Genomic DNA, 17,068 nt, shown 5'->3' on the forward strand with positions numbered 1-17,068 from the left:
TAAACCCGGATTTTGTTTCTAATTAAACTTACGAGTGATCATTACTTATTCTTTTATGTTTAGTAAAAACCTGCTATCATTACTAAACAACATCAGTTGTTTGTACTAATTAGCTGAAAAATTCATTGCACTAATCATTTTTAGCACAGATAACTCGGTATGTTTACTTTTAGAAGAAAGGGGAGGAGCTAATTCAAAAATCTGCCTGGTCACGTGACTAGACCAACGTCTAACGTGCGTCCAAGGGGCTCTTCACCTGGCGGGACGAGCACAGGCATCGGCAGCAGACGGAATCCAAGAAAGCAACTTTACCACCTCGAAGTGGAATGGTTAGTATGTAAAATAACTATTGTAGCCTAGTTATCTTTGTGGGAATGTTTAATACCCAAAAGCTTGCAGATAATTTGACGCAGCTTTTATTTCCGTCTAATGTTATTGTTTGAACCTGTGCATGGTGTTAATACATGCTTATTGCTAAAACTAGCTGGCTAGCTACTCAAAAAGTGTTAGCTGAACTTAAAGTTAACTTAGTGTTAACAGTCTGAGGACGGCTCACATACCGTTAGTTTGTTCGACTGTATCACCTATTTCAACCGCCATTTTACGCAATAGAAAAACGATTCAACCGCTGTCGGGGCAAATTACATCCGCTGTGGAGGTGTTTTGCTACACCCGAGCTACTTGCAGCCATTGATTCACTGGCCGCTCTCTTTTTCCCTCTCACTCTCTACACTGGCTGCGTGGCGTGTCTGTTTATAGCTAAATTTTACATGAAAAGATATATTAGTATATTTCATTTTGACATGAATACTGTTAGGGATTTAAGCCAGAAGTGCACCCCTAGTCAGGGAATTATAGTACGTGTAATAATGTTTAGTGTTAGAATTATAGTTTGTGTGTTAGTAGATATTAGTTATTACATTAACATGTTAGATGAAGTGAATGCAATTTCAATCAAACACAATTCATAGTCATTTAAATCATATAAACACTGTACACATTAACATTCTGTCACAATGTGATGTTAAAACCTGGGGACGGATGCCAATTGCCGTTCTTTATGGATTTCTCCCAATTTTATCCCCAAAGAGGGTTTTTTGGGAGTTTTTTCTCCTGTCAGGTAATAAAATGAACAACTTCATGTAAGGCAGCCGACTGAGGCAAATGTCTTGAGAATTGAACCACATGAACTGTCTTAGATCTTATGATGAAGTGTGATGAACGGTGATCATTAATGATGGGTTGTTGTAATGAAAGTGTACTAGTTATAAGATGAAGACTTAAACGATGTATGCTTTGTTAAATTCACTCATTGAGGCATAAAGCCAACTGTATCTACATTGAGTGCATTGGAATGTGAGGGACAGCTAGTACAGTGAGGTTTCAGGTTACAGCTGCAGCATCACACCTCGATGTGAAGGGGACAATGGAGGAGGTGACCCTTTGGAGAAGAAGCCAATGACATTCAAATGCACCAAGGAAGACACACCTCAAGAGTTTTCAAAGGACCATGGCGGGGGAAAGACTGTTAGAATTTCTCCTGCAGCCGCGTTGATAAGTCACTTCAGACTTGCTCAGAGGATTCTCTATTTCGCGAAATATTCCACTGTTCGCTTAGTATTTCACTTTGTAATTGTAATCCCTATTACGTTGTTCAGTTATTAAATAACTTTTGATTTTTGAATTTAAACGAATTGACTCATTCGTGTCCTCGTTTCCGGCCGGGACGAGAACAAAGGATTGAGTCCTCCCTCGAGAGCTTCCGAAACCTTAACAATACAAATTAATAAATGGACTGTTGATGTTTGAAAGTCTCGAGTTTATGACATAAATGCAGATATACAAATGTAATAAAAAAAAAAAGATGATCGATTTTCAAATATTGCACCTGTACAGAATGCAATATTCTGTAGTCTATTTACCGTCAATACTGCCGACGTTGTCTTTGCTGTAATCAAATCAGTATATATTGATGTGTAACATGAAGTATACTGCTTGAGTGCAGTAAATCAATGGGAAACATGCATGTGTCCAGACAAGGCTAGCAGCAGCAGCGCCGCGTCAGACACGTTTCTGGTGTGAAAAGACAGAAAAATCCACGCAGCTGACACGCAACAGAAATGCCACCCCGGCAGTGTGTAACCGGCCTCACACACGATGGTTTACATGCCAGTTTTCTCTGTAACACAGGTGTTGTTTCGGTTTTATTACCTTATTGTATTTAACAGTGACATTGTTGTGCTGAGTTGTTGACCTAAACGTGTTCTTGTTTTACAGATTCTTGTGGTGTGAGGATGCTGTGGAAATGTAAGTACTGTGAGTTTATCTGTGAGAAAAGGGGTTACCTTTTAAAACATTATCGGTTAAAACACGGAAACTATGGTAGAACTGTCCCATTTCCCTGCTTACATCAACAATGTGTGTGCACATTCAACTCCATTAATGCACTTAAGGTCCACTTAGCAAAGATTCACCAGAAAACCCAGGGTGCACAACTTAGTGAAACTGCCCAAGTAACCTTTAACTGCCAGTCATGTGATTTTTCTACACCCTGCACTGAAGCAGTCTTTCTCACTCACCTGCGCAGTACACATTTAAAGGTGAATCACAGAGTCCAGTGTCCATATAATGGCTGTAACTTTCACACAAATGTGTATTCTACATTTAATGCACATAGAAGTAAGGAGCACAGAACACACAACTGGAGGATGTTCAGGCCAGAAATAGTCTCTAGTAGTGCAACTAATAACATGTCCCAAGAAGAACATGAGCCTTCAAATGACACCCTTGAATCAGAAGACAGTGATGATTCTACCAATGAAGATCTTAATGATCTAGAGAAACAGCTGGAGCACAACCTAGCAGCTCTTTTTTTAAAGATGCAAACGGTCCTACACGTTCCAGAACGTACGGTACAAGAAATCATACAACAGCTGTTACAGATGTGTGAACTATCCCAGCCACTGCTGCATAATGCACTTAAGGACATTCTGAAACAACATACAGATGTAGATGATTCAGTTGTGAAAGAGTTAGTCAGGGCTGCCGCAAACAGCAATGTGATCATGAAATTCTGTGGCAAGGATGGCCCCTTATCAACAACAAAAAGGAGAGCAGCATATGTGAATAAAAACTTCACAGAGATTAAACCAGTGGAGTACATTATTGAAAGAGGAAAATAATCGAGTGCTGTATATGTTCCTTTGCATCCAATGCTACAGAAGATGTTGAATAGGGCAGATATTTTAGACAAAGCTCTTCCCATCCAAAATCATGTGCAACATGAGTACAGTTCATACAGAGATGGCTCGTACTGTAATGACAATGACCTCCTTAAAGGGGAGGAATTCAAAATTGCTGTTGGACTTTATACAGATGATTTTGAAGTGTCCAATCCTTTAGGAACATCTAGAAAGAAACACAAAATGAATGCAGTCTATTGGGTGATAGCTAATGTGCCATCAAAATACAGATCCACACTCCACTCCATTCAGCTTGCTGTTTTGTGTAAAGCCTCTCATGTAAAAGAATTTGGCTACGCTCAAATTCTCCACCCTCTCATTCATGATCTGGCTTCTTTGGAGCAACATGGTGTATATGTGGAGAAGTTGGGAGAATGTCAAAGGTACGGTTTTATATGTGGCTGCTGATAACCTGGCTGCTCATTCACTGGCAGGATTCTTTGAAAATTTTATGGTGGACAGATTCTGCAGGTTCTGTATGGCGACGAGAAGCGAGATGCAAGCCACGGAGGTAAATTCAGGTGCTTTTGAACCCCGCACTATAGACACTCACAACCAGCAGGTGCAGGAGGTAAAGCAGGATCCCACTGTGGCAAAACGGTATGGTGTGAAAGGAGGGTGTGTACTGACTGACAGTCTGGAGCACTTTCATGTTGTTCGTGGGTACCCCCCTGACATCCTCCATGACCTTTTGGAAGGCATTGTTCCTGTTGAGTTATCCCTCTGCATTTCAGACATGATTTCTAAGAAATATTTCAGCATAGAAACACTGAATCATGCCATAAAAACCTTTGAATATGCTTTTCATGACAAAACTGACCAGCCTCAGCCAATTGCACATGGCTTCTCTACCAAAGGGACCATAGGTGGCAATGGCCATGAGAACTGGGCCCTAATCACGCTGCTCCCACTTATCATTGGCCATAAAGTCCCTGAAGGAGACAATGCATGGAATATTCTGCTGCTCCTAAAAGACATTGTTGAGTTGGCTGTCGCAACAAAGCACACTGAAGAGTCGGTGCATTTCCTTGACTGCAAAGTGTCAGAACATAGAGACTTGTTGCAAACGACATTCCCAGATTTTAGATTACGGCCAAAACACCACTACATTGAGCATTACCCTGAGATGATCAAAGCATTTGGTCCCCTTTCAGATGTTTGGACAATGCGGTTCGAGGGAAAACACAAATTCTTCAAGCGGGTCATTCGTAATGCCCACAACTTCAAAAATGTAGCTCTTACATTGGCTGTTAAGCATCAGAAAATGATGGCTTACTATTTGGACACAAGTTCATTTTTCAAGCCTTCAATTGAAATGGACAAGGTCACCACAGCATCAATCACATCTTATCCTGAGAATGTCCAACAGGTTTTCTGCCAGAGAGTTCCTCAGCTTACATCAGTTCTAGTTGCATCATCAGTCTATGTAGATGGAATTCGATATTGTGCTGACATGATAGTCGCTGTTGGTTCATGTGCTGGCCTCCCTTCATTCAGGCAGATCAAACAGATAGTGGCACTTAACACTGAGATCCTGTTTGTTTGCAAAGAGATGACTGCATGGTACCATGAGCATTTGAGATCTTTCGAACTCATCTGTGACAGCAGTAACCCTTCTCTCTGTGTGGTGCAGCTGAAAGAGTTGAATGATGTTTTCCCTCTTTCAGCGTACAGATATGGTGATAATTTAGTAGTGACCCTCAGGCGTTATATTCTGTGTTAAAAAAGCCACAGTAGGATTTCTGCAATCGATCTAGGCTGTAATGGAACATGTTGTAGCTTATTTTAGAACTCATGTTGAAATGTATAATGATACATTCTCTGAAGGTTTTTTTTCCCTAAATTTGTCACTTTGTCTAAGGGGACTATTTTCTCTTGTAAATCTGTGACACATTCAACACACACGCAACATAGACATGGATAACACCAACACACAAGACGGACATGAACAACATCCACAATCCAGACAACACCCACACACACACAACACAGACACAGACATGTACAACACACAACACAGACATGTACAACACCCACACACCAACAACACACCCATTTTTGAATGGATTTACCACTTTATTCTCACTCGTCATCTGTAAATTTATTAGTGTGATTTCTGAGAAGTTTTTTCTTCTTCTCAGAATATTACTCATAGTTTGGTTCATAAAATGGTGATCAGTGTTTGTCAAAGCCCAGTGTAACATTCTCAAATATTTTGACTTGAAATCATCATTCCATTATGAAAATAGTTGGAAATTAGTAACTTCATCTATTCATCGTTGCAGTTTTCTTATTTAATAGATGTGTAAAACTATTTCTTGATGATACATTCCACATCTACATAAACACGTATGTATTTTAACTTACCTTTTAATATTTCTTACTATAGTTATCAGCTATTGAATGGCCTTTTGGTATGTATATTTCTAATGACCTAATTATTGTTTCTATTCCCAAGATGACTGCAAACCAGAAGATGACCTTGAGGGTCATTCTAACAGAGGCGGATATAAGAAAAGTCATCCTAACCACAAGGCCCTCTACAGTCGAAGATTTGATAAGCAAGCTTAAAGAATCACTGGGACTTCATTATAACTTCAGTCTCCAATACCAAGACCCTGAATTCAATAATGAGCTATGCAATCTGACAGATACTGAAGAACTTCCAGAAAAACCAACAGTTAAAGTCATGCCTGTCCTTGAGCTGGTACCTGTCTCATCTGATGAAGTCTTCAGTGACACACCCAGTACAGCAGATACAGACATACTCTCACACTCATCTCAGGAGCGCCAGAAACAGTGGCCAGAATTTTTTGATATCCCAACCTTTTCTGTTGATGTGGAGTATAGACTTAGGCAAGCAGATCTGCTGTTTATGAGTGAGGGTACATACCTTAAAGTATCAAAAGAACTAAAACACGAGATACTTGAAAGATTGGCAGAGAGAATGTATAGCTACACAGCATACCCAACTGCTGCTCAGTTCGAAAGTGTTGCAGCAGCACTGATAAACAAGCACCCTTGTCTCCAAGAGCGAGGCTCAACCACTCGCTGTTGTGGTTGGAAAAATAGCCTAAAGCATAAAATGGCAAATTATAGAACAAAACGTAGGCAATCAGGATGCCTTGATGTTGCAGTAAATGCAGGCAAGCGGGGAAGGCATTCAGCAGGACAACCAGCTAACAAGCGCATCAAGAAGGCAAACAAAGGTGAAATCAACTACTTGCCCAACTTTCCAGATGGATTTGATCAGGCAGCCCTGGAGGGTGCCTGTAAAGACTTGGTTGATGAAATGCAGAAGAGAACACCAAATGGACCTCTTGTGAAACAGAAGATGGATCAGAAGTTTGCTCTGAGAAGAAAAGAAGTAGTGGAGTCGGAACCTGCCATAAGCACGATGGTGAAACGCTGGCCTGCCCTTTTCACTGAAGATCAAGTATGTTTAAGAAAGAGAACATAACAAATAATTATCTTTCTATTATTTAATGTGTCTAGATGTATATTTCTCTTGTCCTCTTTAAAGGAAACATTGGTAGTTTTAATTTGGGGCATGATGTTTTTAATTTAAACATCAACATTTCAAATCGTATAAAAAGGACATTCGTGGATGTTTTTCAGGACAGCACTACTTCGCAGATGGCTTAGCTGCCTTGTATAGTTCAGTTGATTTAAATTCAGATTTGTATTGTTCTCTGTATTTTTCAGGTCTTCATGGAGTTCAGCAGGATTGTGGGCAAGAACCTCAAGACGGAATTCTATGAGAGCATCGACCGGCACAGTCCTCCTCTCCTCGAGTTATTTCGTTCCAAGAGAGGGAATGTTGGACAGTTGTTGACACATATTTTACAGACCAATGTAAGTCCACACACATTATGTACTTGGCATTGTTTTTCTTAGGTTAGGTATAAACATCATATCACAATGCTACTCTATTAGTTGTATAAATCTATCCAAACATTGCTCGGCCTGTTTAAGCTTTCTTAGAGATCATTATTTATTTTATTTTTTAGCTATCTGACTTGTGGTACTGTGTTTAATTCCCAAAAGACTACAGAGCCAACTGCGATCCGGACACAGGTGCTCAGAGGGCTTCCTATCATCCTTGGGGACAACCCCACAGACTTCTTCAAAGCAGGCTTTGTAAGTAAGCTCTTGCTTTCTTATCATTTTTAATATTGTTGATTTTTCACCATGACACTCTTCTATTGATTGAAGTTTTTTTTTCAAATGAGAAATATAATTTAATGATTGTGCTCTTCTGTTATTCTTTATTTAGGAATCTGACGATGACGATTCTTTTCGTGACCTAGACATTGGGATACTTCTTATTGAGCGTGAAGGTGCTGTGCTCACATCTTCCCAGCATCTCAGTCCAGCCTCGTTGAAAATCATCATTGAGGGAGAAGTCGTGATGGACAACATTCAAGATCTGCCGAAAGCAATGTGCATTCTGTTTGGACTCATGTATGCACTCCATCTTAACTACCCCAAGACTATGAAGCTCACATTTCAGTTCATCCAACAGGTATTGCTCTTGTTAGGCCACACTGACCTAAAGCCAAAGCTACAGACTTTGAAAAATCAGCTCGCAATGTAAAGAGATGTCAAGTCTACTTTAAGAAACTGTTGACTATTTTTTTTTTCTTACCTGTGGGGTAAACCTTTTTATTTTCTGTAAAACAGGTGGACAAACAGACGCATAAAACGCAGACACAAACACACAGACACATACAACACTGACACACCTATACACACTTACATTTTGTAGGAAGGGAGAAAATTTAAACTGAGGGGAGTTGTAGCAAAAAGACGTAGGACATTGTTATATTATATACATATTTCAGTTCTTCATCAGTCTATGTAGATGGAATTATTATTGTTCTGATATGATAGTCTGTTGGTTCATGCTCTGGCCTCCCTTCATTGAGGCAGATGAAACAGATCCTTTTTGTGTTTTCTTGTACATTTGAGTGGGGGTTTCTTGTCAATTTTTTTTTGTTTATGGATTTACCGCTTTAATCTCAGGGAACATCCATGTTTTTTTCCTGTGACATATTCAACACCCACAGACACACACAACACAGACACAGAAAACACCCACACACAGACAACACACATGGACAACACACACACACAGAATTTTTTTTATTTATTTGAAATTACCTTTTTCAGATTAATCATTTTACGTTGGCCTTGTTGATGTTGACCTGATGTGTAGTTTTTCATAATAAGATTAGCTGTGTTTGGCCATTTTTCTTAAAAGTAAAATGCATTGGAGCATTTACAGGTGTTTCTGTTTTTTTTTCCAATTTAATTGAAACAATGTTTAATAACATATTTAAAAAAGCTAATTAAATTAGAGGAAAATACAATAATTGTGTTAAATGATGAGTAGCAATAACAAGTCATAATAGCTAATTTTATCTAATGATTTTGAGTACACACTACTAATAAATATAAATACTAAACTTACGGTTCCACGTTAATACAACGCAACATGTTTAGTTTCAGCTTGTGTAAAAACTTACGGTTCCACGTTAATACAACTCAACATTACTAGTTTTAGATTGTGTAAAAACTTACGGTTCCACGTTAATACAACTCAACATCTCTAGTTTTAGCTTGTGTAAAAACTTAAGGTTCCACGTTAATACAACTCAACATCTCTAGTTTTAGCTTGTGTATAAACTTACGGTTCCACGTTAATACAACGCAACATTTCTAGTTTCAGCTTGTGTAAAAACTTACGGTTCCACGTTAATACAACTCAACATCTCTAGTTTTAGCTTGTGTAAAAACTTACGGTTCCACGTTAATACAACTCAACATTTCTAGTTTTAGCTTGTGTAAAAACTTACGGTTCCACGTTAATACAACGCAACATTTCTAGTTTCAGCTTGTGTAAAAACTTACGGTTCCACGTTAATACAACTCAACATCTCTAGTTTTAGCTTGTGTAAAAACTTACGGTTCCACGTTAATACAACTCAACATTTCTAGTTTTAGCTTGTGTAAAAACTTACGGTTCCACGTTAATACAACTCAACATCTCTAGTTTCAGATTGTGTAAAAACTTACGGTTCCACGTTAATACAACTCAACATCTCTAGTTTTAGCTTGTGTAAAAACTTAAGGTTCCACGTTAATACAACTCAACATCTCTAGTTTTAGCTTGTGTATAAACTTACGGTTCCACGTTAATACAACGCAACATTTCTAGTTTCAGCTTGTGTAAAAACTTACGGTTCCACGTTAATACAACTCAACATCTCTAGTTTTAGCTTGTGTAAAAACTTACGGTTCCACGTTAATACAACTCAACATTTCTAGTTTTAGCTTGTGTAAAAACTTACGGTTCCACGTTAATACAACGCAACATTTCTAGTTTCAGCTTGTGTAAAAACTTACGGTTCCACGTTAATACAACTCAACATCTCTAGTTTTAGCTTGTGTAAAAACTTACGGTTCCACGTTAATACAACTCAACATTTCTAGTTTTAGCTTGTGTAAAAACTTACGGTTCCACGTTAATACAACTCAACATCTCTAGTTTTAGCTTGTGTAAAAACTTACGGTTCCACGTTAATACAACTCAACATTTCTAGTTTTAGCTTGTGTAAAAACTTACGGTTCCACGTCAATACAACGCAACATTTCTAGTTTCAGCTTGTGTAAAAACTTACGGTTCCACGTTAATACAACTCAACATTTCTAGTTTTAGCTTGTGTAAAAACTAAAGTGGGATAGGGCAACGGGTTTCCACGCGATTTGCGAGTAAAGTCAACTAATTCGGGTTTACAGTGCATCAATTTTACACAGTATTTTTCAACTTCCTACACTGTGTTTGCATCACATTATGTTGATTCTGGCACTCTACGACAATATGTTGTACACAGGCTAAAAAAGGAACACATAATTTCTTAAATCTCATACATTTTAGAAACCAAATGTCTGAGAGGTTTTTTTGATCATGTTTGCTCGCATAGTATGTAACCGTACGGCCAAAGTTTAAAAAAAGGCAATATGTGTCGCTACACGTTGACTTTTTACCACTAATACATAATTATTATATGTTATTCAGCCCATTCGCCAGGCGTGGTCGTTACTGTTCTTTATTTCCGAAACACAATAATTGTTCAACGACAACTGCGTATTTTTGGTTTAGAATCATTCCAAGTCAACGTATTGCATAGAGACCCATTTTGTACGATGGCAAAAGTTTTCTGGCCACTGCTTTGAAAATTCCCTGAAAATACCCCTCAGAAATTATATATAAATAAATGAATCATATGCTGTATATATGCAATGAAAAAAATGCATTACACATTTTTCCTCACTATATATTTATATATTAAATCCAGAGATGTGAAAATAATTTGTTTTCATTTTATTTTATTCATTAAGTTATTGTTATGTTATTCAAGTTTTATCACAGTATTTTTTCACCTTTTCCCCCCCATTGTGCTTGTTCTGAAACAAGCTAACATAGTATATTGCTGAAATTGAGATATTATCTGTTGTATTGAACCGAGTGGCATTAAAGATTTAAATTTACCACTCAAGGACACTGGCGCAGTTGGAGAGGGCACTCTCTGCTGATGCGGACTCTATTTGTTGGAATTACGCTTGAATGGATGAGCAAGATTGTCACTGTAACGTGGGGCTCAATGTCTTGCAACATCCAGAAGACATCAGATATGCTCAGAATGCTTTATAATATGGTACGTAGAAATGTTAGAAATTATTATTGAGTGAGGGAAAAAAAATGGGAATCACCTGGTGACATGAATGTAGAGAACACTGTCAGATTCTATAGGATGAAGTAATCATCAGGTAATGATTAGTTCATTTATAACGTATTTAATGTGGATCGGGCACTGAGTGGCTCATACTCGTCGCCACTTACTTAATCATCTGTTGGTATTTTTGAGCTGACCTGATCATCATTAGTAGTCATGGTGACCATGATTTTTGTTATGCTTCACCGGCCATAAAACTCAAAATACCACTTCTGGTAGTAACATGGCTACCAGGCCATTTCTGCTAAGGAAAAATACATTTTAAAACCTTCATATACTAATGTGCAATTGTATGTTAAGGGACATCACTGACATATGTTCATCATTCATGATCAAATAAGTAATATACTAATCATGTTATAATTATCAACAGATTTTCCCCTCAGTGATGTCTCATCTCTTGATTCTGCTTTGAGCTGCAGCCAAAATCGAATAACTGAGCCAGTCTTCCAGTCTCCTTCGCCATCACTTTATGCACTTGAAGCAGCTCAGAGTGTTACTATGGTGAAAGCATGCTTCTAATGACTTAATTTACACCAGATGGGCTGAATCCACAACCAGAGCCAAAAGTAACCTATTGAAACTTAAAATTCATTCTTCACTCTTCAGCCTTGGATAATAAGTAATGTTGGAGTTCAGTGTGAATCAAAGTGTAGATTCAATAGAATGGGAAACACATTGATCCACCCAATTATCAAATCCGTGAAACTTTATGATTTGCTCTAATAATCTTAGAAAGGTCGTCACTGAGGTGATTTTGCAATTTCTCTCATTAACTCTAAACAAATTCAGTTGATATCTAATTCACAACGTGTACCTGGCAACCAGAGAAAGGAAAAAAGGGATATGAAACAGTAGACCGGGAGCTTTATTACAGGACAATACGTAACCCGAGGGTGGGACTTTGACTGATGGAGCAGAGTAAAAAAGAGCAGCGTGTCTCATTCGCATGCTCGCTTCTCCATCTTCCCTGTCTGAACACACCTGAGTACAGTGTTGCATCGCTCCAAAGACCGGCAGTGTATCAGTAGTGATCTCATACTCTCCAAAACAACATAATGAATAATAAATACCCAGATCTCAAAATAAATATTACACCTTATTAATGTATTCGGAGCCTCCTTTAAAAGACGTCAGAGGGAGAGGTTTCGTATTTAAAATTTCAGTTTGTAAGTTTGGGAAGTGAGGTAAGAATTTCATAGCAGTGCAATTGAACGTTTGTCAGAGCCAGAAGCAGAGATTATGGACGTACATAAAACGATATCACTGTCGCGCTCTGATAAAAGGTATTATTACAAGTTCATCATTTTTAATCCATCAGCTCAAACTGAATCTTGGTAGAGCGAATAGCGATGCTGAGTAGTCGTGACTTAAGTGTGGTGTGTTTTTTCCTTTTGATCACAGGATGAGACGTACACTGCATACCCAATGCAATTATCGTATCATCTAATTGCATCCAAATACATGTGTTATAGACGCTGTGATAACATAATACTCTTTGGGAAAGGTAGTGATTTAACTGCATTTCCATCGCTTCTGTAAAAACACCAGCTTTTTTTTTTTAGATGGTGTTCGATAAAGTGATGCTAAAGATCATGGTGTTGTAAACATGTTTATTCAAAACCCAACAACACCACCTCGTCCATAATCCACATGGTTAACGTTGAGCGATTTTTATTTTTACGAGGATGCTGAAAGCAAACCCAATAATCTTTGCTCAAGCATTCCCTTAAGTAAGATGTTTTACCCACCCCTGCCACTCCAGAAATAACTGGCCCTGTGAGTCCTGTATTTGTCTTTTGACTTTCAGGAAACAAGGTCACATTGTTTATAATGGCAGCACAACATCTCTCTAACGTTCTCCAAGGACAGCGTGATCTTTAATGTAATGCTTCAATATAGTGCGCAGGACTCGCATCAGTAAAAACGCAAAATAACGTGTCATGTTTGATGAAGGGATGTGGAATAATGCATTTTACGAAAAAATTCAAGTGTTTAAAGTGATGGATTCCTGCAACAATGCATCAGATATCTGCCAAAGAATAACTTTAAAAGAAAGGAGATGTTTCTACCAGTCAAAAGCTAAATAAAGATGAATAGTGTGAGATGCATGTACTGGTAAAATATATTATAACATTGTTTTGTGCTAAAGCCGATCCACATTTTTTACTTTATGTCAATTAATAATGATTTGCACCGGCCACTGAGGAGGATCTTGTGTGTGTGTGTGCTACCCTCAGCTTCACCTGGGTTCTTATCTCAACCTGCTTTGTAGCTTCTCGTAACTGGCACGGAGAATGTCCTCCACATGTGTATAAAAACTCAGCGTTTTTACTGCTCGGAGACGTCATTACACTGAGCGCTGAGATACGTGCTGGTGTGTTGGACCTCCTGCTTGCAAGCAATAGTTAGAGCCAGATATCTGCGGAGAATTGCTCATGTAATCTTTTTCTCTTCTAAATAAATGTTAACTTTTTGACTTTAATTGATCAACGTGCTGGATCCTTCTCATCAACCAACTCGGGGTGATCGGAGATCCTGACAATTGTATGGCCACCAGTGATTTGTTCCCACACGGCAAATGCCCTGAAGTAAGAAGTGTCAAACACATACCCAAAGACTAGTGAAGCTTTAATTCAAAACCATTAGGCAAGGCAGTCTTGTAACAACATCACAAAGATTAATAAACGAGAGCAACCTTTTAAAAAGTGACCTAGATGTCATTCACACGTAACTGTGGATTCAAAGGGGAACAAACAAAAACCCAGTCGCCATGTTGAAAAGAAAAGTGGGTTTGCACGTTCACACCCTCACTTGGCCAAACCCAAAGAAAATGCGAGGCGAGAAGAATGGAGTAAAAAACTGAGTTATTTTTAAGAGTGGTCCCCCGACTGGAAAGCAAAAGGGTGGCGCTCTTTACTGCCATACGCCGGTAAAACAGACAGGCAGGTCGACAGTTATGAAGACAGATGAACGATGCAACGCCTTCAGCACAGAGGGAAATGAGATCAGATGTTGACAGTGCAATGGGCACATCCCTGGTCTGGCATTCAATCATTTTCTCACATCCATCACATGATCTGTGAACGCCTCCTCTTCCCATAGAAACGTGTTCTCAATCACCCATCTGCATTTTTTAATCTCCATTATTTGTATCATATGCCCAACATTTAGCAGAGTATGTGCCTTGCAGCAGGTTGCTTGAGATAAGCATTTCACACGCAATACTGTTTGTGAAGACCTGAAGTCTCCTGTGTCAGCCGCCATGCCTTAAAAAAAAATCTGCAACGCGCATTTCTTAATTCATAACACGGAGGCCAGCATTTATAAATGGGGTCTTAAGTGCTGAAGCCTCAGAAAGATTCCAACACATATCGAGCTGTCTTCTGAAAGGCGTGACTCGTCACTCGCTCACCTCACGCGCTTCACGCTTTACACATCTTGACTGGTGATGAGAGCCTGTTTATTGTCATGCAGCGTATTCACATGTATTCTATATAATCCTGCACAGACAAAACGCAGTGTGTCAGGGGAGGGCATCCGTATGTATGCGGCAACCGGCCTGAGGCCACCGTCATACAGCCAGCAGGCTAAGGGGAGTCGGTAGGTGGCAGTCGTGTCCCATTAGCAAGCGACACATGGGCGGAATCATCTAACAACCCCCCCATCTTTTCTCCCTGTGTCTCTCTCACACCCACGCGCACAAGTGGGTTCGTGAACAATCATTTGCATTTGGTTGCCTATATTAAGACTGAACAATGAAAAAAGCGTGGACGAGCGGCACTGTGTGGATGATAACCCGCTAGTCGTTTCTTATCGCCGCGTGTGTCGCAACAACGACAACAACAACAACGCGGGGCTCGAATTGATGAAATGCAAAGACAGATGGAAGAAGCGCGCAGACGCGACCGCTGCCTTTGTTGAGTTGCCGCTCGCCTCCAAGATGAATTCAGTCATCGGTGCGCAACGAAGGCTCCGCACATGGAGCGGTTTTTGATGGGAGTTTAAAAAGGCTTGTTGAGGATACCCGCTGGATGTTTTCCGATGTTGCACGCCAGATTTACTCGTTCCTCTTCGCGGAAACGGAGAACGGAAGCAAGCTGAAGAGAAGAGACAAATATTGTGTATCCTCGAACTTTCTCCAGTTACCGACGCATTGGAACCTATTCACTGGCACCGCCGCGGGGCTTTAACCAGGCAGGGGAATAGAAATATAGCATCTCGAATACCGCACCGGGTTGTGAGGTGAAATCTAATCAGACTCAGCAGGGTAGATGAGGCACTTGAAGAAAAGTTACGTTTGTAAACGAGGTCAGAAAACGAGTTTTTTAAGGATGGATCTACCTGGAAAAGAGATTATCCGTGCTTAACATGTTTGGGAGAGGTTACTTTTTAAACCTTTTAATTTAGATCTCAGAGGAAATAACAATATTAATGCGGCTATCTCATCCCCAACTCATCCTTTAGCAAATAAGCCTGCGATCACATCGGAGGGGGGGTAGTTTCAACAATGGCACTTGTGGGTGTCTCCGTGTTGTGTGCCAACTGAAAAAAAAGCTAATATCGGATGAATTATCCCAGCATGTCCATCCAGACTGATGTGTGGATTTCCACGTCGTTTTTGAGAGAGAGGACACAATGTCTCTGACAAGAAAACATCATCACGTTGCCGACCAAATACTCTGAGAATTGCGGATGATTTTTTTTCGAGGCAGTTTTTTGGGGACAGGAAGCGGGAACAGGACCGATATACCCGCGCGAGTAAGAGGCTCTTTTGTGAACAAGTAAGTTAGTGTTGATTGACTCGCTCATTCCTTAAACATACCCACCACGTCTACCGGTTCTTCCTGTGGGATGCTCACGTGTGCTTCTGATACCTAATCGTGCGCTGATTTTTGGAGATGCAGGAGAGGATGCTTCCTTCGTGGTGAGATCGCCAGACGCGCGCATATAACGAAATAGTGTAGCTTTTGTACCAAACAGAAAAAAACAAAAGCCAAAATGTATTGAACGTGTATTGAAGAAAAAGGTTATTTAAAAATGTTCACATGACAAATGCGCTTAAGGCAAATCACCCAGTCTGCTATCCGTCCATTAGAAAACCTGCAGGCGCTCAACCGATATTCAGTATCTGCAAATCTGTTTAGCACGGCTATTTATGCTATTTGACCTTTGAGGAATAATTTGCTGCTGGAGTGGTATCTCTGCTGCCTAAATCTGCATCTGGTCCTTCTGGTATCCCTTCTTTTTCTATTTCGTGGTTTACACAAAAAGGCCCTTGTTCACTGACCTTCTTACGTGGTGCTGGAATTCAAATCTGAAGCATTTGCTCTGCCTCTGCTTAGCTGGAGAAGACATGGCTGTTGTAGTTCATGGCACCGGCAATCCCAGCCCCTATTCTGCTGAGCACAATCCATCCCCAGCATGCTGAGAAGTAACAAACGACACATTTGAGGCCTGTGATACACATGAAGTTAAAATGCGAGTTGCAGTTACATGTTTTGATAAGTTAGACGAAGAGACATGGGTTTTCCATCCATCCATGTTGTTGTTCTGTGCAAACAAAGGTTAGTCGAAAAACTCAAAAGCCAGTGAGCTTAAGAAACAGCTGTCTGTCATGTTGGCAATAAACGGTTGTTGGTGGTGGTGGCATCACTAGACAAAGAATGAATTACATCTCTCACCTGTGAAAGTGAGAAACATTGCAGACATTTACATTTACCGGCTGAAAGAAAAGCCCTCCATATGATGGAGTGACATCGCCTTGGGGAGACAAATTGGACTCTCTAACGACTGATTTTAATGTTTTTTCTCTGTCAGAGGCTTGAAGATAATAAATCCCCCCTACATATTCCTAGAATTGCAATTGTTTGTTGGGAACCGATGCAGAATGATTCTCATAGTTTTACGTTTTTATAGAGTTTGCCACATTGAAAGGACTTATGTTACTCATTCATCCAAAGGAAATGGATAGATGCAATTGCCAACACTTTGCATGATTACCATTTATACAGGGTTTGCCAATTG

The 17,068-nt window shown here is 39.7% G+C and overlaps 2 protein-coding genes across 11 annotated transcripts in view; both read left to right on the plus strand.

Moving 5' to 3' along the window:
* On the plus strand, positions 1 to 8,526 carry LOC120808990 (uncharacterized). Of its 9 annotated transcripts, none has more exons than XR_013454930.1 (6): positions 1 to 329; positions 2,278 to 2,307; positions 3,677 to 3,763; positions 5,701 to 6,678; positions 6,948 to 7,382; positions 7,519 to 8,526. XR_013454930.1 is itself a non-coding variant. In XM_078097602.1 (6 exons), exon 3 carries the CDS (start codon positions 3,694 to 3,696, stop codon positions 4,963 to 4,965), a length of 1,272 nt encoding a protein of 423 aa, XP_077953728.1. In that variant the 5' UTR covers positions 1 to 329; positions 2,278 to 2,307; positions 3,677 to 3,693; the 3' UTR covers positions 4,966 to 5,591; positions 5,701 to 6,678; positions 6,948 to 7,382; positions 7,519 to 8,526. The 9 variants fall into 9 exon arrangements, 6 of the variants coding, with proteins under 6 accessions (XP_077953728.1, XP_077953729.1, XP_077953724.1 ...); XM_078097602.1 differs by having other exon boundaries at positions 3,677 to 5,591; XM_078097603.1 differs by having other exon boundaries at positions 3,677 to 3,753.
* Positions 8,527 to 14,730: 6,204 nt separating this feature from the next.
* LOC120812474 (leucine-rich repeat-containing protein 4C-like) overlaps positions 14,731 to 17,068 on the plus strand; it is a 49,127-nt gene continuing 46,789 nt past the window's right edge. For both annotated transcript variants that reach the window (XM_040168476.2, XM_040168478.2), the window contains exon 1: positions 14,731 to 15,825. The gene's annotated coding sequence lies outside the window, so the exon portion shown is untranslated. The remainder of the gene's footprint in view (positions 15,826 to 17,068) is intronic.

Source organism: Gasterosteus aculeatus, chromosome Y, assembly GCF_964276395.1.
Source record: "Gasterosteus aculeatus chromosome Y, fGasAcu3.hap1.1, whole genome shotgun sequence".
Taxonomy (NCBI): domain Eukaryota; kingdom Metazoa; phylum Chordata; class Actinopteri; order Perciformes; family Gasterosteidae; genus Gasterosteus; species Gasterosteus aculeatus.